The sequence below is a fragment of the Ylistrum balloti genome, unplaced genomic scaffold (genome assembly GCF_031769215.1).
Source record: "Ylistrum balloti isolate Yb309-2 unplaced genomic scaffold, AGI_CSIRO_Ybal_v1 Utg369992, whole genome shotgun sequence".
Taxonomy (NCBI): domain Eukaryota; kingdom Metazoa; phylum Mollusca; class Bivalvia; order Pectinida; family Pectinidae; genus Ylistrum; species Ylistrum balloti.
In genome coordinates, this window is record NW_026782074.1 from 814,840 (window position 1) to 839,074 (window position 24,235).

Here is a 24,235-nt window from a genome sequence, read left to right on the forward strand (position 1 = left end):
AATAAGCACAAATTTGATGAAACTTGATCTGTAGTCTTTTATAGATAAGATTTGATATGAATTTGACAATTGGACTGATGGAAATGTCATTTACTGAGTTAAACAAATGGTCCTTTGCAATTTTATTTCTATTGCGCCTTGTGAACTAGGTGAAAAACTTGTGTAAATATGAACAGATTTAAATGAAACCTTGTCATTCATCCTTACATCACTAAGATCTAGGATGAGTTCAACAATGGGGCTATTGTGATAGTAATATACAGAGTTATGGTCCTTTGCAGTTGTATTACTACCAAGCATGAACACAATCACTTGGGTAAATATAAATGGATTTTGATAAAACTTGTTATGCAGCTTGGTATCATTAAGATGTCAGATAAGATCAAGCATGGAGCTGATTTGGTATAACTTGCAGCGTTATGGCTGTTTTCAGTTAAAAATTGGCTGAGATTTAAGTCACGTGACCGCTTAAGCCCATGGGCCTCATGTATCATTTTAATATGTATATCTGACTTCACTGTACCTGAGACATAAGTATGCAGGTGAATGCACTAGACATTTTGGTCTAGCCTGAATGAACTGCTAAGAGCATTTATTGCACAAGAAACGAAAGGAAGTAAATAAGACAGTCTCTGGTTGTATATATCTGTATTGAATTTCTGGTTTTGCTCAAAATTAAACCAGCACAAAATACTTACCACATTGTTGATTGAAATTAATCTGACATGTTCATCAGCCACATTTAATAAGCTGCTGGTGAAAAAAAGGCTTGTTATTTTCATTGATTTTGGCAAAACCATGTTTTATACTATATATACCATGTATACAGTATGTGTTAAGTGTTGTGATACTTAGATACCTGGTGGGTGTAGAGTGTCACTTGGATGTAGGGGATTAAGTATGGTCCATGTTTCGACCTAGGTATTTGAACAGATTGACACCCAACACCGTTTAGATGAGTGTAGGTGTAAAAGTTCACAGCTGGACATTGTAGTGGTGACCAGTTAATACATGCTGACAGAATAGAAACTCATTATTTATTGTATATAAGGCATGTACATAGTCATTTATATATCTTAATTACAAGTTATATACATGTATCAGTGTTTCCCATTATCATGTAGGAGAGTCCTAATCTTACCAATTTGGTGAAATCCAAGACTTGTTCTGCCAATTTTTAAGACCTTTGCTTTATCATGTAAAGAGAATATTGATGAGATAAACTGCACATATTTACAGTGTACATTCTCACTATTAGAATATTTACTGTTAAAGTACATGCGCTTTGAAAATTTATTTGGAGACACAAATATAGTAACATAGTACATACATGTGGTATTCACAAGACGATATACCCAGTAAACATACAAAGAAGTATCCTACAATATGCCAAGAGCACTAATTATGTTACCGTTTTCTCAATGTCAGGGGATGGGCAGACATAATAGATATATTATATGACCAAGAAAGGGCAAAAATTGGTATCAATTTTACCTCCCAGAACATTCCCTAATTAGAATGTGTTGTCCATATCACCAGGCATGGACTTTCCATGGGATTATTTCTTAGTAAAATATAAAGCAGTCTTCTTGACATTGAATAATAATTAGATAACCAAGTTCCAATGATTCTTTGAAGAAATCAAATTTACTCAGATTATGTCCAGTTATAATTTATACCTGTTCTGTTATTTGATTGACCCAGAGTACAGAAATATCTATTTATAAATATGCATACCAATATGCATGGCATTCTATTGTGATAGAAACATACTGGAACTCTCATTCTCAAACTGAAGTAGGTGTTGTCTTTTTTGTCTAGAAATAACTTCTTCAAGTGGATGGAATTGTAATGTCATGGGAGTAGTGGTTTGGACTAGCTGTTACAGGGTGACACATGCATCGTAAATCAGATTAGGAAACACTTATCACTGAATGTACCAGTGTGTCTCTACCAGACAGGGATAGACACCACTTGTATTATAGGTCTGATAATGTCCTGACAGGGACATTAGAGGTCTGACAAGGTCCCAACATGATTGCTACAGTAGCAACTTATATCAAGAGGTCAGACAATTTTGTAACAGGGACATTAGAGGTCTCACAAGGTCCACACAGGAATCACTATAGCAACAACTTGTATCAGAGGTCAGACTAATATCCTGATAGGGACATCAGAGGTCTCGCAAGGTCCACACAGGGGTCGCTATAGCAACAACTTGCATCAGAGGTCAGACAATATCCTGACAAGAACATCAGATGTCTCACAAGGTCCACACAGGGATTGCTATAGCAACAACTTGTATTAGAGGTCAGACAATATCCTGATAAGGACATCAGAGGTCTCACAAGGTCCACACAGGGATCGCTATAGCAACAACTTGTATCAGAGGTCAGACAATGTCCTGACAGGGACCTCAGAGTTCTCACAAGGTCAACACAGGGATCACTATAGCAACAACTTGTATCAGAGGTCAGACAAATATCCTGACAAGGACATCAGAGGTTTCGCAAGATCCATACAGGGGTCGCTATAGCAACAACTTGCATCAGAGGTCTGACAGTGTCCTGGCAGGGACATCATATATATATGTATATAGTAATTAGAGTTCTGACAATGTCCTAACAGATATTGCCATAACAACAACTTTTATCAGAAGTCTTACGATTCCCTGACAGGGACATTAGAGAGGTCTGGCACTGTTTTGACAGGATTGCTTTAGCAACAACTTGTATTAGAGATCAGACAATGTCCTGACAGGGAGAGCCACCTCTTGTATGAGTGGCCTGTCATTGTCCTGACATGGAGATCACAACTTGTATCATAGGTTATACAACGTCCTGACAGGAATATATCCACAACTTGTAGCAATGGTCAGAAAATGTCCTGACAAGGATATTGTCCACTTCATTTGTTTTGTGTGTCATTATGTAGGTATAAGCTGATTTGTCCTTGAGTTATTGTCCTTGAAATACATCAGAATCTGACCCAGAGGTATAATTTTTGCTTCTAACTGTAAACTCCAGTGACATGTTCTCATGATAAGGATTATGTTATATTGTGGTAAAATGTAAATCTGATAAAGGTACATCCTGTAAGATGTCAGGCTTTAGATTAGAAGTTCTTATAACACAACCAGTAGAAGAAAATCATTTGAAAAAAGACATATGTCTGCCCTACGGTGAGGAAATAATCTAACACACTTTTTCTGCAGTATCGCCAACTCCCCTTATTTTGTCAGGTCATCCTTCTCAAATCATGAAAAATCCTAGAATCACCTTACATTTCTTTATTTGAGTTCAGGATTTTAAAGTTTCAGAATCAATTTTTAGGTTACATTAAATCAAAATAATATGAAAATGTTCACATATAACATCATCTGAATACTTACAGGTGTGATCTTTAAACAGTAGAATTGATCGCCGATGTGATCTTTAAACAATAGAATTAATTATGGATGTGATCTTTAGACAATAGAATTGATTATAAGATATTTTCCTCGATGACCCTCATTGTACCTCATCACCCTTGATTTTGAAGGACTGTGATCAGATATTAGAAGACTAGAGTTTCACTAAGTGGCGTCACTATTTGGTATAGTGGCAGACACATTTCTAAATCTTAATTACTCATAGGTTTGTTAAGGAAAAATGATTTCATTTACTGAAAAACCAATACTGAAATGGAATAGAACCTCAAGTACAAAGTATGTTGAAAGGTTAATTCATATTTATTATATGCAGTATAGAGCCCATCTCACTTTGGAAAAAATTGAAATGAGTGATAATTACACACAGGAATTTTAACTGGTGTGTTCTATAATAAAGCATGATCCCTACACACCACTGTGAAGGCTGATGGTATTGTGCATGAGAAAGTCTAAGGAGGCATTGTGCTGAATCTCTTATGAACTTGAGCTATCAAGGAGGAACATTAAAGCATTAATAGACTACATCCTGTTATTTGCTCATTATAGATATGTCGTAAAGAAAACTGAAGTCTTTTTATGGCAGAAGGTTAATTATGAAGATCAGGATTGTTTTGTGAACAAATTCTTAAAATATCATGAGACAAGTGAAATGTTCCAGCTGTTGACAAATATAAACACACCTAATCCCTGTCATGACACAAATGTTTAGGGCTGTCTACTGGAACAAACTTATGTATCATTACTTTGATAATATCATAAAAATTGTTCTATAACTAGGTAATTTATGACAGAATAAAATAGATGTTATTGTTTTATATTGTTTTGTAAAAGGAGTGGGCGTGGCTTGTATATACAGTTTTAACTACGTCTCTGTCACTAAGCTAATGACTGATTAGGATATTATGCTGGAGACAAGGTTCAGTTGCTGGTCAGGTCACTCAACAGGAGTATGCATTTTCCCTGTTCTTTAACACATATATAACAAATTTCATTAATTTTTTATTTTTTTTTTCACACAACAAGTACATGTTTTTTTTTCTTTTAGGTATGTTTTATACATTCATTTAACTGTTAAGGTTAATCTTCAGTGTATACAATGAGACAGCAGATATTCACTCTGTTGGTCATGTCTCTTTAGAAAATTAACCTCAATATCATACGAGACACGCACAGCTAACTTAGGTCGTGTATGATTATAATATGTAAATATCACCCAATATCATCAGGTATATATATATATATATATATATAATCCTGTGGTCAATAAGTGTATATCTCTTGTACATGACAGTCATCCATCATTTCATACTAAAAAATAGGGATTTCTCATCATGAAGTCATTTATGACCTTGTGATGATCTGCCATTATCTTCTGGGTTAGGTTTCTTTTCAAATTTTGAATCAAAAGGCTGCTATTATTATTTAGTAACCAATCTTTACGTATATTTTATAATGCTAAAGCAATTGTCCTGCATTAGATATAATACTCCAGAGTATACCTATATTTTTACCTGGTCAGGTTATTACTTTGACTTGTGTACTACAGCTAATCAATCAGAGCTGTATTTGTCACCGGTTTTGAGAAGTAGTTTATGATAGATGAGTAATTAAGCAAGTTGGGACTCATTCAATGTTTTTAAGTCTCGATCTGTGCTAAACAAGTAAGGAAGTACATGTATATCTGTTAAGTATTGAGTTTACTAAACTTACAGACGTGAATATCATTACAGTCAGTGTGTGATAGTAAGAACCATACAGATGGATATTTTGGATGAATCTGATAATTTTATCTGATTCATTCCTTGATTGTCTTGAATGGACCATTGTCATTAATAGGTGTCTTAACTCCTCCAGAACTTCATCAACTTCCTGTCTTACTGAATAAGTCAAGAAGATAAGTAACAGATAAGTAAAAAGCACTATTGTTTTATCAAGAGTGATGGGATGTTAGTATATTTAAGCTGAAGATATCTGTTAGATAGGTATACAGTAGTACTAAATGTTTTGTTCTCAAACATCCAATCATACGTTTAGGAAGTCTTAACCTCCTTCAGCCTGATGTCTACACAGTAACACTTTTTGGTTTGATCATGATCAGTGTCGATTTCTAATGAGGTTTGAGGTGTTAGGGGTCATGTTGTGTGACTGGGGGTCGAAGGGGGGAGGGAGGGTTGTTGTCGTTGCTAATAGTAGTTTTACCTGTTTTCTTCCATATTATCATCATTTCCGAGGAAACGTTGAGTATATTTCCTCCTTTCTATCTGTGACATGTCGATGTGTCATTGATCTGTGATATATCAGTGGTTAGTCACTAGTCTTGTCCTGCGGTGCACTACAGATATTACAACGAGTTACACAGACGTGTGAGAAATGACTGGTGTTCACAATATTACCGAGACAACTTGTAATTATTGCACATAGTAAACTTATATAGGTTTGAACGTGAGATGAGAGATATATTTTGTAGTCAATTAAAATTGTTGTCATAAAACTAGTTGTCATATTTCTAGCTGTCAGTGATGAATTGTCATGTTTAAAAAAAATTACATATCCATCAAAACATTTCGACAATACATATTAAGGTATGGCATTATCTGTCCTTCTGTACAGCTGTCCATCGTAAACTTAATCAAACTTAAGAGCAAATATCAAATTTCCACTTTATTATTAGTTAAAACAGAATTTCAGTGTTCTACAGAGCTATCGCTTAGCAGATAGATTTGAATGAAACTTGACATATGTTGTCTTGACTTTAATGATATTATTGCCTTTGATGAAGGCGCTTTTGGAAGTTGTCAAATGCAAGGTCACTGGTTTCTGTAACTGGCTAAAAACAATTTACATATTGTTACTCTTTGCTATTAATATTTCAGTGCTCCTTGTTTGATGAACAAAATTAAAAAATTAAAAAAGTAATGAAACATCAAAATTTGTTTTTAACTTCAATATCTTAAATTTTATTATGTTCCCTAAGTTTGATCAGGTTCAAAAGCATGTATATATATGTGTGATTTACAAAGTTCAAGGTTGTTTTGAAACATAGCAATGCAGTGACACAGTAATCTCTGGTATATGTAGGACCAGTCGTGTCAGTGACATTTTCATACCTTAAATCATACAGCTATATCTTCTATCATTATATGTATATATGACGTTAAATGATTTGGGATCACGTTATTTTATCTGGACAGTCATCCATAAGATATCATGTATGGTTTCAATGTATTTTAATATGGTTTTTTTTATAAATGCGAAATGTGATCAGTGTTCATGTAGGTTTGTTTTCTAAATTTCTGTAGAACAAAAAACGCTTTAGGATGTGGTGACTAATCGACAGTATTAAAGATAAAAAAAAAAAAGATGAAAAAAATCAGGCACATGGTCAATGTGAAGATTTTTAATACTTGTTGTGTACCCTGATGTTTCCAGCTTGATTAATTTCATGAGAATTTCCCAAAATACTCACAAGAAAGTTAAGAAGGGTGTTCCTGAAACTGTTAATGTTGTTTAACAGTCTTTTGGCCTATATGTTGTCATTTTAAAAACAGAAATAGAATACCAACGTTAGGGAGGATTTGATAACACACTTAGCAACAGGTGGAAACAACTTGAAGTTTCTAAAATAAAAGTTTTGTCTGTACCGGTGTTACCTTGGTACTGTGATAAGAATCCCAGCAACAGATGCTCTAAACTGAATTAATTGTTAAGTAGACTGACAGCGATCTACATTATAGGTATATACACCTGTAGGTGGAGTTAGTCATTTGTACAATATTGTTTTACCAGTAATTATTTCTATATACAGCACCAAGTACACTGTAAAAGATCAGCTTTGATTTCACCAGCAGTTTTTGTATGTTTTAAGTCTAATTATGAATGGATTAAAGTAATTGTATTTGATTTATTCATTCAGATACTTAGTCATTAAGTAGGAAGCATATTGTTTCTTTCAAAATAGTTACAGGTACATTGCTTGAGTGTTATGGACTCAGATTCTCAATATTATTATCCTACAATATATGTGTATATTGATGTAAAGAGTCCTAAACATACTGATATACCAGGTATAATGCTTAATTATCATGTGGTAAAGTTTGCATAATTAAGATAATGAAAGGATCTTAAATTAGGATACCCTCATTATTGATAAATATTTAGCTTCTGTCAGTTACATCACCTCTCTTGTCTAATTATCATTCTCTCTTCAGACACGTTTATGTTATATGATATATGTTATCAATATCCTCTTATTTTCATCCAACTTCAGACACTACTTATCAGAGCACAGATACAAGCAGTAAACATTACACCTGCAGAATACTCCTTAGACCTCACCTGGACAGCAAGTGACGTGGATAACAATTACACTGTTGGCTATGGATTGCCAGGAAATATCTCCTACAAGGATGTTGACCGATCTTCAGGGTCAGCTGTGGTCACTTACACCATCACTGACCTTCAACCTGGGGTCACCTATCAAATTGACATAAGACATGATGGCACATCCATTTATAATGCCAGTCATACAACAAGTAAACATGTTTTTATCAGTTTGTGTTTCAATCTGAAATTGTTCCTTTTTATACAGTGCTGATAGTGTAAGTTTATTTCAAACAGAAAACTACAGAGTAATAACTAACACTATACAGAAATGAAACTTATTTCCAAGCTTGTTAAAGTTCTACGGCAAGTGATTTCACTTATATAAAAGATTGAAATGTTCCCTTCTGGAACGACCTACAAGTATTTACTGCTATAAATAATTGTACCTTTCAGAACCCCTCCCTCCCAGCAATATCAGTGTGGATGAAGCTGGCACTGAGAACTTGTACATCTCCTGGACACCTGATGCGGACAGTGTACAGGACTCCTATCGTGTCTACCTGACGGGAATCACTAATTTCTCTGAGGTGTACGAGTCAGAACTCCTCACAGTACTGTCTCACAATATCACAGGAGTCTACCCTGGCCATGTTTATACTATCACTGTTGTCTCCTCAAGTCAAGGGGTTCTCAGTAACTTCTCCACAATTGTTGATGATAATACAGGTAATATTCAGACATTCAATCATGTTAATTCTGGTTTTATAAAATAACCTTTCTGTGTGAATTCTGAACAGAAAATAAACTTTTGAAGTCTAAGTTTGTTTCAAAACTCAGAATATTAATCAATGCTAAAGGTAAATTCTTCAAAAATCAGCCATGACAGCCATACAACCTGTCTGCTAGCAATTTATTTTAGAAATTGTACTCAGATGTATGAGTGAAATCCTGGAACATTTACATATATTTAGGATCAAGATAAGTATATTACTGCTTCAGCATCCATTGTTATTATGACTTTTTGTTACTATGTTGTGTGAAAACATCCATGTAACTGAAGTTTTTTTTTTGTTCAGTACCGCTGTCCCCCGTCATACAGAGCGTAGTGGCACTGGATAACAGTAGTATCATGATGTCCTGGGTTACTGAAATCCACAGCACACAGGTAGGTCACAAGGTTTACAGCTGAAATATATCACACAGGTACACAGCACACAGGTAGGTCTCAAGGTTTACAGCTGAAATATATCACACAGATACACAGCACACATGTAGGTCACAAGGTTTACAGCTGAAATATATCACACAGGTACACAGCACTCAGGTAGTTCACAAGGTTTACAGCTGAAATATATCACACAGGTACACAGCACTCAGGTAGTTCACAAGGTTTACAGGTGAAATATATCACACAGATACACAGCACACAGGTAGGTCACAAGGTTTACAGCTGAAATATATCACACAGGTACACAGCACACAGGTAGGTCTCAAGGTTTACAGCTGAAATATATCACACAGATACACAGCACACATGTAGGTCACAAGGTTTACAGCTGAAATATATCACACAGGTACACAGCACTCAGGTAGTTCACAAGGCTTACAGCTGAAATATATCACACAGGTACACAGCACTCAGGTAGTTCACAAGGTTTACAGGTGAAATATATCACACAGGTACAGCATACAGGCAGTTCATAAGGTTAATGTGACACACAAGTTCACACCACTGGTATAGATCATATATATGACTACATAATTGGCAATAACCCTCTGTTGTTTTTAACAGCTGGCACTACTTTATAAATTTGCTCTGATGTAATAAGAGAATGCTGTCATTGTGTTACCATCATTAAAACATCATAACTGTGTTTATTTCTATTGATATGATATTTATTCTCCCCGCTTTTTGACAGGATCATGAGATCTTCACAGCAACCTACAACACCTCCTTTGGTTTGTCAGAGGAAGTTAACCTTACATGTAAGGTCAAACTATGGTCTAGCTGTGTTGCAGACGTGCCTGGTATCCCTGGTCAAACTTTACTCCTGAAAGTTTTTGCTGTCAAAGGAGCAAGGAGTAGTGCACCAGATTCAGCCTATCACAGCACAAGTATGCTGATATTCATATTCCTATGATTTTATAGAAGGCACTATACTTTTAATAGCTTTTCTGTCTTCATCAGTTGCTTCATTTAAGGGATAATCCTGTTTTGGTTTGAAATGTATATCCAGATAACAGCATCGCAAATTTGGTTTTACTGGTAATGGTAACAGAACAGAGAGAGTAAAATGGATTTTTATGGCAGTGCAATCATGGTATAGCAACACAAATTTCTAAACACAGAATTGTTATCTCTAATCTAATTCATGTAAGTTTAAAAAGCAAAAACATGGTAATTTGGTGCCATTTTGTGCATCATTTCCTTAATCGGGGTTATCCTGTTCAGCATTTGTGATGCCAGTAAAAATTAGAATTGGTTTATTTCTCAGGTCATGTAATTGTTTCTGACCAGAGTCATTGTTAATTGCCATCTGGGCTAGATATGTAAATGAGAAAAATGTGGACAATATATCATGGTCATATGATCACATATTAATTTCCTTGACCAACCAAATATTGCCTTTCATCTTGAATGAATTAGAATGCAAAATGGCCGAATGTTATATCAAACTATCTATATTTCAAGATATGAATATATTGGGTTTTTGTGAGCCATATCTCAAAAGCAGTATTACTGAATTTTCTTGCAAATACATATGAATGTATCTTGTGAGGAGTTGGGTATTTTTACGTTTTACAGAGCCTGATCCGTTAAGAGATATTATAGAGCTGGACAGCACCCCATCAGACCTTTACCTACAATTGGTACCTCCGACAACCTCCAGCTATCAAAACTTCATCTTCAGTATCATCATTGACAGCGTTTTATTCTACAACTTTAGTGTCCCTCCATCGGAAACGAATGTCACTCTCCAGAATCTTACTGGAGGCACAGCGTACAATATTTCAGCCACAGTGGCATCCCAGTGGGAGGAGAGTATCTCATTCTCTGATATGTTCTACACAGGTAAGTACAATAAACATTAAACTATATTAGCTCAGGAGATTTATTTTACATCCAACATATATATACATTTCACATTTGTTTTGGAATGGTCTGAAGTTTGAAAATATCATTTAAATCCATTTATTTATTTTCATAAGACCCTTACCCTCCTGGGCCAATAGAAATCTCCCCAGCAGGAATCACTCACACCTCCCTCAAGGTCCTGTGGGAGGACGTCATCAGTGGTAGTGTGGGTTATTACGAGGTCAGCATTTTCCCGAAGGAACCTCAGACAATATCACCTGTGTAAGTGGATAAGCTCAACATTACAGACGGGGCAGAGATCAGGGGCTATACAGTCCACATATTGGTATTACAATGTATAAAAGCTTAATGGACCAAAAAAAATTTAATTATATGTCTTCTTTATATTTCATAAGCCACGAACCTCTGTATGTGTATCAACTGAAAAGAAATATGTTTAAACAAGTGTTGACATGAGGAAGTTGTCCCAATTCTTGGACAAGTTGTGACATAACAAATTAAAAAATATCAGTTTAACTGGTGTAAACAATGTATCATCCTCCTTCAAGTCTTGTAAGCTAATTCTAAAGTTAATGTCCGGGGATTTTTAAGACTTACTGTAGGTATTTTCAAGGTGTTATGGTGCAAATGAGACACCTAGATAAAATTATGTGAATGTTTGATATTTTCTCTATTTCAGTATGGACTATACTGTAAATCAGCGCACTGCTCATTTTGAGAAATTGGTGGCTGGAAAGATGTACACTGTAACTGTTGTGTCAGGAGTTGGACAGAAAAAAAGCAACCCAACTGAAAAAGTGGTTTGGACACGTAAGGAATTTATAAATAGAACACTTTACGTGAAAAATGAAAATGCTACAATTTTGTTTACCAATTTGAAGAAAAATCCAAATAAGTAATTATTTTAAAAGAAGAATTTTGTTTTGTACAGATTAAAGGGTACTGTAAACTTTATTATCAATTTCTTATTCACCACAAATTATTGTATTCCAAAACAGTTCCAGAAGGTCAAACCTATATGTGTTGACTCCGATCCACTGAACACATAACATCTCTGTAACTTATTTTTCCTATGAGGATGATGTGTTGGATTTCATTCCAGGACCGTATGCCCCTGTCAATTTGACGGCTGTCACTAGGAGTGGTCGTGTGATCGAGGTAACCTGGCAACGACCTGTAGATGGAATGGTGGAGAACTATTTGGTTAAAGCAAAGTCCACCCTTTTGGATAGTGTGTCTCCAGCACCTGTCACCGTGGCCACACCAGGGTACACCTTTACCAAGTTACATCCAGGGGAGACATACGACATCACAGTTACCTCTCTCAGTGGCAATGTGTCCAGTGCAGAGGTCAAAGTTCAGGCGACCACATGTAGGACATTTTATGAAAATTAATTTTAATATTTCAACTTTGTTAATCCAGCTCTTGATGATAATCCTTACTTTGTGTTAAAGTATAATTGAAATATCTCATTTGCATGAATTTTAAGGGAGATAAATCTATGAATATTTGTTCAGAAAGTAATACTGTCAGTATTCCGTGCCAGTAGTCTGAACCCTTAGAAGGACAGCACTCTGGAAAAAGATATATATTTCTAACAGAAAAACTTAACATCACTTGTAAAATCTAATCAGCTGAAGCTTGCTTTACTACTGTTACAATATTTACAGTTTATGTGATTTTTTTACTTAATCTTTATCAATAGATCCAACTTCTGTTGCCGAGCTCTATGTAGACTTCGTGAGTACTTCTACTATCAACGTTTCCTGGCCGCGCCCAGACGGGTCAATGTTTGACATGTATGAACTCAGTATCTCACCCGCAGACACAACATCACCCGTCACCATATTAGAGTAAATATTTTATTTCTACAGAAAAAAGCATTTTTTTTACTTTTGCAGAGAACCAATATTTTAATTACATTACTTACTTGTCTCCAAAGCTTTGTTTTCAAGATACTCTATAGAGGAAGAGAATTACAATTTCTTTATCTGACTGTTACAGGGCTCAGGGACAACTCCACTACAGTTTTTATGGCCTGAATCCTGGCACATTGTACAACATCTCCATACAGACTTTCATCAACAATACCAGTAGTGATGAGGCAGAGGTCACAGTTATAACAGGTACGAATTATGTCTGTATACTATACAGGACTATTCCAGGGAGATTGTGATTGACTGGGAGTGTTCGTGTTTTTGTTTAATCCCTTCTCAATTTTTCTCTAATTGATAAATAAATATAACATTTATCGGATATTTCTGAAAGATAAACACTTTCACGTTTTTGTTTTTTTTTTTTTTTTTCATTTTTCTATATCATTTTTGTATTTGTACTATTGTCTTCATACTATTAGATGGAATCTATATTTTACCTTTTTTGTTTGTGGAATACAAAATCTTTAATTACTGACAGAACCTGAAGTTACACAGGACTGTCAGGTAGCAAAACTACAGGGAAATTAAAATGATTATTTTCACCAATTTCTAGTCAATCACAAATTTTTATGTAGAGACTTAACTCTTTGATGGGCTGATGAAGGGAATAGCATTACCTTAGCTGCTGTTATATTTATAATAGATAATTTACTTGTATTTGTTCTAGATCCCTTGCCAGTGGAGTTTCTCAATGTATCCTCCCATGCCTCAAGTAGTCTTTATGCTCAATGGCAGGTCCTCAATACACATCAACAGTCCTATTTCGAGGTAAGTCCTTAAACCTATCTGTGCACCCAGTTTCAGGTCACTTATACAAATCATCAGTCCTTGGAGGTTTTGAATCTATCTGTTTACCAGAGGCAGGTCCCTGGCACAGTTCTGTCTCAAGGGTAATAAAGTCCTAGAGATTGTTTCAACATGCTGTTACAAGTTTCCAATTTACTCAATTGTTGTTTGCATAAAGCATACCTCACCATTCACTTGATATTTTTGTCATACAGGTTGAACACCAGACCATTCACCTGGTACTTTTGTTGTAAAGGTTGTACACCAGACCATTCACCTGGTACTTTTGTTGTAAAAGTTGTACACCAGACCATTCACCTGGTACTTTTGTTGTAAAAGTTGTACACTAGACCATTCACCTGGTACTTTTGTTGTATATTAGGTTGTACACCAGACCATTCACCTGGTATTTTTGTTGTATATTAGGTTGTACACCAGACCATTCACCTGGTACTTTTGTTGTATAATAGGTTGTACACCAGACCATTCACCTGGTATTTTTGTTGTATATTAGGTTGTACACCAGACCATTCACCTGGTATTTTTGTTGTAAAGGTTGTACACCAGACCATTCACCTGGTACTTTTGTTTTGTAGGTGGTATATCAGACAATATACCAGATGGAGAATACCTCAGTACCACAAATCCCAGTTGTGGAGGGACAGTTGGGCTACAGTGAGACTCTTTATAACTTATCTGCAGGACATATGTACCAAGTGTTTGTCCGTTCTGTTAAAACCATCGGAAACTTGTCATCCTATAGTGCCTGGGAGTCTGCATCTAAAACCACAAGTAAGTCCACATCAGCCTTAAAAGTAAAAATTGCTTCATAAGTTATTCCTAAAATTGTAAACAATAGAGTTGCTGTTGTTTATATGGTTTATTTCTGTTGTAATTTGAATATGCTCCATGATAGTAATGAAGTTCCACTATACAATATGTATACCAAAATGAACACCAATTCTATAATTAGATCCTGTTTTTGACATTTTTTGTCTTTGTAACTGTTACAGAACCCAAGCCTGTCCTGAATGTCACGGCTGTATTGATTGGTCGGAATGTAATCCTCAGGTGGACACCTGACCCAGACAGTACTCAGGATCACTACTACGTTTTGTACAGGGGTACAATAGCAGGTGTAAATCCAAGCTGGGAGCAGACACTGTCCAATACTACAGAACTCTTGTTGACTGGACTGTTCCCAGGGGAACACTATGATCTACTAGTCATTGCTGGCAGCTATGGAGAAATGAGTCCTCATAGAAATGTCTCCGTGCAGATTCGTAAGTATCAAATATATTTCTGGTGTAGTATGCCACTTATCCATCCACTAACGCTGAATTATAAATACATTTGTTCAACTATTGACTAAGAATGAATGATGACATTTATTCAATTATTTTTTCATAGCTCCTTTGGCACCCACTGACCTCCTGATCAACTCCTCCCTAACAACAGAGAGTACCCTGTCACTCTTCTGGACCTATAATAGAAGTACTACCTTTATTGAGCAGTACAAACTTGACTACCAGAGCTATCGTTCCAGTTTTGTTCAAACAATGACCATCCCTCAGCCAAATGACACAGTAGAGAGCCTAGACCTTGTCCTGGGAAATTTGACTTCTGGGGAAACTTACAAGGTCACATTTATAAGTAGTACCAATGATGCCTACTCTGAAGAGGTCTATAGGAATGCTACACTAAGTAAGTGTTTCTTCTTAAATGCTTCTCCCATTAAGCGTTACTTCTGAAATACTGCTCTCAGAGAGTGTAATTTCTGAAATACTACTCTCAGAAAGTGTAATTTCTGAAATGCTACTCTCAGAAAGTGTAACTTCTGAAATGCTGCTCTCAGAAAGTGTAACTTCTGAAATGCTGCTCTCAGAAAGTGTAACTTCTGAAATGCTACTCTCAGAAAGTGTAACTTCTAAAAAATTTCTTTCAATTAGTAAGTGCTGTTCACAGTAACCAAACTTAGGAACTCAATAAATGTTACTTGATTTAGATACCTCAAACACATCAAGTGTAACTCAGGTTTTCTCCTAAAACACCTGGAGGATTTTAAATTAACACAGTAAAAAAATATTGTCATTTGATTGTTGTTTCTTTGAGAAGTCATTTCATAGTTTCATTTTTGTTTCAACAGAACCTGAATGTTTGACCATACTCTCAGAAGGAGCAAATGCAACTGATACCATTACTGTCCTGTACACAAACACTTCCAACTACTTTGACCATTATGTTTTCTACCTGACCAATGGGAGTGAGTGGCCAGCCATACAAAAGGACAGACTGGACACCGATAGAATTGTGGCATTTTCTGGTTTGTTAGGAGGAACAGTTTACGGTGTAAAGGTTGTCAGTGTGGCAGAAGATCAGACCAGTGATCCACAATACGTCTATATACAAACAGGTACAGTCTGGGTCAGACAACTAACCCACAATACATCTATATACAAACAGGTACAGTCTGGGTCAGACAACTAACCCACAATACATCTATATACAAACAGGTACAGTCTGGGTCAGAAAACTTACCCACAATACATCTATATACAAACAGGTACAGTCTCAGTCAGAAAACCAACCCACAATACATCTATATACAACAGGTACAGTCTGGGTCAGACAACCAACCCAAAATACATCTATATACAACAGGTACAGTCTGGGTCAGACAACCAACCCACAATACATCTATATACAACAGGTACAGTCTGGGTCAGAAAACCAACCCACAATACATCTATATACAACAGGTACAGTCTGGGTCAGACAACCAAACTGTTGTATGACAGAGCGTATCATATAGTATGATTTTATGTACCTGGTGTTTATATTTATTTTTTTGTCTTTCCTCAGTACCAAACCAGCCTCACGTTACGCAGCTCACCACATCATCAGAAATAACTCTCACAATCCACAAGCCTGAAGGTCATGTTGATAGTTTCATGGTGGTGTGTTTCCGTGACAAATACCCATGCGGAATTCACAGTCTGGCTGTGACAGCAGATCAACACTCAGTCACATTTGATAACTTATTACCCTTTACGTTGTATAACTTCCAAGTGGTGGCCATTGCAGGGATCAAACAGAATTCTGTATTCCCGAGGATCACAACCAACCAAGCTGGTAGGTGGAGTAGTTTCTATATAGATGTATACTTGGTGGTCAGATGGAATTGTAGTTGAAGTAGAAAGTAGTAGTCATGATATAATATGTTAAATAGTTTGGGCTGATGATATGTGTATAATAGGAATCAGTACACAGGTTTAATGTGTAAGGGAGATAACTCAACAGATAATAGGTATGAATGACTTGGTAGCCTGATTAAATGTAAACATAAAGCTTAGATATTTTGATGATTTATGCATGAAGTCTATCCATGGATATGTGTGGATTAGCATTATAGACTGAGGGAAACTAAACTCCTACAAAAAATTGAATCAATAAGAATTAAATCAATTTATTGACCTTGGGGACTAATAAGACACATTCTGTGTCAAGTGTCAAAAAACATTTTATTCATAAAATAGTTTTGATCTGCATGAAAAGTTGTATTTGTCAGCAATTTAAATCCCTATGTAAAATTCTGTCAATGATTAAGACAAATGTTATCCATGTCATGTAGATATTGCTCAATGGAATGTCCACACTTCCATTGTCTTAAAATAATCACTTTTCATTAATTTGATATTTTAGAGATATATGTTATATAGTGATGCCTGTTATTAATATTGGATTTCCATTTCAAATTTTATGAATTCTTACATTAAATATAACTGGTATCTGCTAACAATGAATAACACACAGCATGTAGCCATCATATCCAAATTGACCTTGACATCTAAAGGTCAGCTGTACTTTTCAGATTTGTATGGTTTATGTAATGGTAAGTGTGTAAAGGCATGCAGATGCTCTGTATGTGTTAGAATTATGAAAACTAAGGTTAAAGTGGGTTCAAGGTTTTTATGCAATCATAAGCTTGTGAATGTTAAATTGTAAGCCTTAATATGATCATAACATTTAATATCCACAGTATCAGGTGGAAAATCTAAAACAAAACCATTACCTTACTTACAACCTAAAATAGACTGATCTTGTTTGCTGAATGACTGTATTGGCTGTCACTGGAAGTATAGGCAGCATGTGAAACTACTTTTATAAATGAAATGGACATGACAGAGTTAAAGTGGTTGAATGTCTCCAAAGTACTTGTAGACATGCAGGTACTGTTGTACGGTTAAACTTTTCCTGCCAAAGAACAGTGCAGGTTTTTATTCTTTCATTTCATTCTGGTTTTGAAAATTGTCAGAATAAGTTTAAAACAAAATTATTAAATTAAATTAAGGAAAAAGAAAACTTTGAATTGGGTGGTGTAATTAATTTAGTTACCAGATTTAAAGGAAAATTCCTATGTTGTTTCAGCTCCTTCCCAAGTCCAGGACCTGAAGGCAGTGGAGCTGTCCCCTTTGACGGTCAATCTGACCTGGCGTCCTCCTTTAGTACCTAATGGCATTATCACAGCCTATTTGGTGACTTACTCCAGCCAGGTGAGTGGTTTATATCAAACTGTTTTTAATTTGCCTTGTTGTGTCAAGCTATTTGTTTATTAGATAACTGTAAAGAAAAGATTTGAATTTGAAAAAAAATGTAATTAAAAAAATATGTAGCTATTTAACTACTTAGAGCTGTTTTAGTGAAACATTGATCCCAACTGGACTCCAGGTTTTGTTTAGGGGTTCACCTACAGAATCAATCAATGGTTTGCTGTGAAATAATAGACAGCAAACCTAACAATGGTTAGAATTGCCTTACTTTGGATTCCTGGGGTCAAGTAGATGTTTTACTGGAACAATCTTGGCAATTATTAACATCCTCAATACATACTGAATGCAAAAATGTAAGGAAATTTTCCTAAAAAAGCTTGTGCTTAAAATCAAACCCAAAATTTGGTTTTTAGATGAGACAGTTATGTACTTAAACTGTTTGATATAAAGTGGTGACATAATAGACATCTGTTCTAACAACTTGATAAGACACCTTCTAACTTGGTGTTGTAGGTGTATGCTAAGACCTAATTTTCCTAAAAAAGCTTGTGCTTAAAATCAAACCCAAAATTTCATATTTTTTTGTACCCCCTAGAGTGCTTACATCTGTGTGTATTTGTGATAACCTTGTGTAGAAGAAATCTCGGAGGGTCACTCTTGACTGTTTTTATCCAGGGATAGGGTGTATATATTGAAGACTTTTAGAGTTCTTTTTGAAACTAATACTGTACACCTAATTACAGGTTGGCGGCACTGTTGGTAGTAGAAACCTGACCCTGGCAGGCAGTGTGCAGTACCAGAGTGTGTACAACATGAACTTCACTAATCTCCAGGCTGGTCACACCTACACCTTCACAGTCAGTTGATCATATGTATCTTACACTGAAATATGTAACAAACTTTCAAATGATAAATTTTATAAGGTCCAGAGAAGAAAATACTTTTCAAATGAAATATCTTTACAATTCTACATTACATTTTTTTTGAAATTATTTGTGTGAAATATCATGTTTAATATCTTCTGGAAAGTTTTTTCCATTTCATTGTATTTCCTGGTGTGATATAAATTGGTGTTTAGATTAGAAAGTTATATACTTAAACTGTTTGATATAAAGTGTTGACATTGAAAGTTCTCTGTTATAACAACTTAATATGACACCCTCTAACTTGGTGTTGTAGGTGTATGCTAAGACAGTGACTGTAGGAATGGCAGCAGTGTACAACATCACTCTACGAACTTATCGTAAGTTTCTTCTTTTTTCTTTATCATTAAGTTTTTTATGCACCCACCATTTAGTTTGGCAACCTTCTGAATCAATGTCATACCTTGAAAAACCTCAGGTCAGATTGGTTCATATTTAACTCATAATTTCTAAAGTTCCACACCTACATATTAAGACGGTCATCAGGCAAAGTTAAAGGGTCAAAGGTCGCACTTGGCATCTTCTGTAAATAAATTGATTAAACAATTATATTTAGCTATGTATATGGGGACAAAGGCCTGCATATCTGTTATTTTCATGTTCCAGTTACAGATAAGGTAGTAAGAGGCATTATATTTCACAACTAACAGAATCTACTACTGTAACTGTCATTTATCTCCAAGCTGACATGAGTGCAACCTGTCAAACTAACATCAGATTAATGATATGCGGAGAATCTGTCACTTGGTACCTGATAACAACTTGCCCTCTCATTTTGAAATGTGTTAATTAGATTAATTCCATTTGATTTCTCGAGCTTCTCACTTTTTCAAGAGAAGGTAGTGGTGGTGTTAACACGACCAAAATATCATAAGCAACATATTGTGATCCTTTACATTCCTGTACTGTTCCGTTGACTTTATAGTGTTGGTCAACTGAATCAATTCATCTCTTACCATGGTATGTTTGTCTGTAGTCAGTTGTATGTAGACGCTGCCAACTCAACATCTAACGGTGTTACTGATATACGTATCACCACAGTTACTGATAAAGATTTGATCTAATTTCTGTTACAGCTCCTCCAATTATAGATGCTGCCACCTCTACGCCTAAAGGTGTAACTGACAAAGGTATTGCCACAGTTACTCCAACAACACTAATTGTTCATTTTACAAATGCATTCTCAGTAAAATATGGGAATGTTGTGAATTACACCGTAATTGTTGCCACGGATACGACCGAACAGTACACCAACACCCATGCCACGCTCCCGGGTTGGAAGGCCGCCCAAGTGGACCCCAGTATAAAGGCTTACCAGGCCATTGCTAACTGTTCTTCTTTCTTTGAGGAGACTTCCACATGCAATGGAGTGTTTCGTCTACACAAACGTAGCGTCACTGTGGACTCTAAAGTGTTTGAGATTGGTACAGAGTCTGACTGTTATTCACGTTCATATTGTAATGGGCCGCTTAAACCACAGACCAAGTATTATGTCAAGTTGAGAGGTTACACATATGGTGGATATACAGATACAAACTACTCCAAACCATTCCTTACCAGTAAGTAAACACTCAAATCTCTACACATACACTGTGTTGTAACTGTATCTTCAACTCTCACTATATACTATTACTCTATAGTACTATATGTACTAGGATAGTTTATAAAAGTTGATCAAATTGTAGTATTTATATTGATGTATGTATAATAGGTATGTTAGGGAATAAGTGATGAAAGATAATATGTAAAATACAAGAAACATGTGTTTATGTGATTATCTGTAGAATATGTGATACTTTACACAGTATATATGGTGTTGTACACAGTATATATGGTGTTGTATACAGTATATATGGTGTTGTACACAGTATATAGGGTGTTGTACACAGAATATATGGTGTTGTACACAGTATACATGGTGTTGTACACTGTGTATATGGTGTTGTACACAGTATACATGGTGTTGTACACAGTATATATGGTGTTGTACACAGAATATATGGTTTGTACAGTATATATGGTGTTGTACAGTATATATGGTGTTGTACACAGTATATATGGTGTTGTACACAGTATATATGGTGTTGTACACAGAATATATGGTGTTGTTCACAGTATATATAGTGTTGTACACTGTGTATACAGTGTTGTACACAGTATATATGGTGTTGTACACTGTGTATATGGTGTTGTACACAGAATATATGGTGTTGTACACAGTATATAGGGTGTTGTACACAGTGTATAAAGTGTTGTACACAGTATTTATGGTGTTGTACACCGTATACATGGTGTTGTACACAGTATATATGGTGTTGTACACTGTGTATATGGTGTTGTACACAGTATATGTGGTGTTGTACACAGTATATATGGTGTTGTATACAGTATATGTGGTGTTGTACACAGTATATAGGGTGTTGTACACAGTGCATAAAGTGTTGTACACAGTATTTATGGTGTTGTACACAGTATACATGGTGTTTTACACTGTGTATATGGTGTTGTACACAGTATATATGGTGTTGTACACAGTATACATGGTGTTGTACACAGTATATATGGTTTGTACAGTATATATGGTGTTGTACAGTATATATGGTGTTGTACAGTATATATGGTGTTGTACACAGAATATATGGTGTTGTTTACAGTATATATAGTGTTGTACACTGTGTATACAGTGTTGTACACAGTATATATGGTGTTGTACACTGTGTATATGGTGTTGTACACAGAATATATGGTGTTGTACACAGTATATATGGTGTTGTACACAGTATATATGGTGTTGTATAGTATATATGGTGTTGTATACAATATATATGGCAATATACACAGTATATATGGTGTTGTATAGTATATATGGTGTTGTATACAGTATATATGGCATTATACACAGTATATATGGTGTTGTACAGTATATATGGTAGTGTACACAGTATATATAGTGTTGTACATAGTGTACACAATTATTGATGCAGAATTATGATCCCCATTATATCACATGGTATGGATGATATTGTAAAGGTCAGATATTACTTAATATGACCATGTAACAACACCAAATTTCTTTACGTCAATTATGTAAGAATGATGATAAATCCATTGTCAAAATTTTTGTTATCAAAGAACACTATTTCACCTGCAGGTCAAGTTGTGGAAGACAACAATGTAGGAGGAATTATTGGTGGGGTGGTGACTGCCATTCTGTTAGTCATCATCTTCATAATTCTCTTCATTGCCTTCCGACGAATGCGGGATCGACGCAGTAATATGTACAAAGAACGTAACTCACAAAGGCTAAGCATGACTCCTCGGTCATCTCTACGCAAAAGCAGAAAGAGGTTAGTCTTCTAGTCTTACCAATTAAAAAATTGTAGTATAAAAATCATAAAAATCTATTTCTGAAGAATATGTGATTTTGAGTAAAAAATATCATTCAAATTTTCTCCTACAGTCACCCTGTCAGTACCGCAGATTTCAGTAATCATATCATATCCATGTCAGCAGACTCCGATTTCAAGTATGCAGAACAGTTTGAGGTATGTATAAGTTTTACGTTACATGTAAACCCTTTTACAAACCATACACTTCTACTAGTGGTAATATACAGGTTATTTCCCCTTCCCCATAAGACAATTGATTGCTTGTTTGTTTATTTGTCTGCTGGGTCTGTTACCTAGTAAACAGCCAGGGTCATTTTGAGACGTGGGGTCTCCTTGTAGAAGGTGGCAACTGTTTCATTAAACAGGGCACCAGTCATATATTATCCACAGCATTAAGGTTAAAATGTGTTGCCCAAGGCCACAATCATGAACGCAGAGTCAGTCCATGATCTCGACCGCCTGACAAACATGAACAGAGCACAGTAGGGATTGAATCTAGAATCTTTAGTCAAGGTCACATTACTCTGATTCTTCATCAACTGATCTGAACGTAGTGGCCCCTTTTATCATTAATATCAATATTATATATGTATGGCCTCAAGAGGTCCTGGTTTGTTACAGACGTAGTATCAATTTATGTATGTATAACCTCAGGAGGTCATGGTGTGTTACAGACGTAGTATCAATTTTATGTATGTATGACCTCAGGAGGTCATGGTGTGTTACAGACATAGTATCAATTTTATGTATGTATGACCTCAGGAGGTCATGGTGTGTTACAGACGTAGTATCAATTTATGTATGTATGACCTCAGGAGGTCATGGTGTGTTACAGACGTAGTATCAATTTTATATATGTATGACCTCAGGAGGTCATGGCAAGTTACAGACATTCTGCTCTATAAACTTAGTGATCTGTTTTACTCACTATCCTTAGGACTTGAAAGAGATTGGCCGTGAACAGCCATGTTCTGCAGCAGAACTCCCAGAAAACAGAGGGAAGAACAGATTCACAAACATCCTGCCATATGACCACTCTCGTGTGAAGCTTCTACCCACTGATGACGAGGAAGGCTCTGACTACATCAACGCAAACTACATGCCTGTATGTAAAAGTCTTCTTTCTAATACCTTACAAAGGGTATTTTTTATACCTGTAGAGGAAAGCAATCACTTAACATTTCTATGTTGAAACAAGAAAATGTTTTATCAAATTTTGAAAGTTCTGATCAGCTGTATTATCTTCCTTCTGACTTAAGAAATACATACTGAAGATGGAGTTGATTCTGAATTTAGTTTAACTGTTGATCATTACCAAGGTATTCTTAATCAAGGACAATTTTCTGTATTGTTTTGTTGTTGGATTTTAGGGCTTCAACTCCAGACGTGAATATATTGTGACTCAGGGGGCGCTACCGTCTACCCGAGATGACTTCTGGAGGATGATATGGGAACAGAACTCACGCAATATTGTCATGCTCACAAAGTGTGTGGAGAAAGGAAGGGTAAGGATATATTGTGTTTTCATTTAAGTGTAATATTATATTGTTGTAATACACCTTAGTTTCTTTTACAATTTATCAATTGGACAACACATAAAATCCATCCTTTTTTTTCCAATTGTGCTTCAGCCATTTGTCTTTGTGCTGGACTGGTCATTGTTACAATTAATGCAGTCGAGATATTCATCAAGTGTCATTTGTCCTATGTTGGAAATCCGATTGATTTACATAGAATTGGAATTAGATGAACTGGTAGATGGATGGTATAAGGAGAACAGACAGCCTCAGCTGATAGCC

General features: G+C 35.6%; 1 protein-coding gene across 1 annotated transcript in view; it reads left to right on the forward strand.

Moving 5' to 3' along the window:
• The first annotated feature begins 369 nt into the window (after nt 1–369).
• The window catches only part of LOC132548000 (tyrosine-protein phosphatase 10D-like), a 35,562-nt gene continuing 11,696 nt past the window's right edge, over nt 370–24,235 (forward strand). The window contains exons 1-25 of the mRNA XM_060211814.1: nt 370–402; nt 7,698–7,962; nt 8,207–8,479; nt 8,830–8,918; nt 9,673–9,868; nt 10,560–10,826; nt 10,964–11,111; nt 11,530–11,660; nt 11,953–12,222; nt 12,557–12,704; nt 12,856–12,977; nt 13,456–13,556; nt 14,171–14,366; nt 14,588–14,857; nt 14,985–15,278; nt 15,721–15,987; nt 16,437–16,706; nt 18,003–18,127; nt 18,868–18,981; nt 19,304–19,367; nt 20,124–20,606; nt 22,199–22,394; nt 22,508–22,592; nt 23,374–23,541; nt 23,807–23,941. Coding sequence (XP_060067797.1) covers nt 370–402; nt 7,698–7,962; nt 8,207–8,479; nt 8,830–8,918; nt 9,673–9,868; nt 10,560–10,826; nt 10,964–11,111; nt 11,530–11,660; nt 11,953–12,222; nt 12,557–12,704; nt 12,856–12,977; nt 13,456–13,556; nt 14,171–14,366; nt 14,588–14,857; nt 14,985–15,278; nt 15,721–15,987; nt 16,437–16,706; nt 18,003–18,127; nt 18,868–18,981; nt 19,304–19,367; nt 20,124–20,606; nt 22,199–22,394; nt 22,508–22,592; nt 23,374–23,541; nt 23,807–23,941 — 4,710 coding nt within the window. The remainder of the gene's footprint in view (nt 403–7,697; nt 7,963–8,206; nt 8,480–8,829; nt 8,919–9,672; nt 9,869–10,559; nt 10,827–10,963; nt 11,112–11,529; nt 11,661–11,952; nt 12,223–12,556; nt 12,705–12,855; nt 12,978–13,455; nt 13,557–14,170; nt 14,367–14,587; nt 14,858–14,984; nt 15,279–15,720; nt 15,988–16,436; nt 16,707–18,002; nt 18,128–18,867; nt 18,982–19,303; nt 19,368–20,123; nt 20,607–22,198; nt 22,395–22,507; nt 22,593–23,373; nt 23,542–23,806; nt 23,942–24,235) is intronic.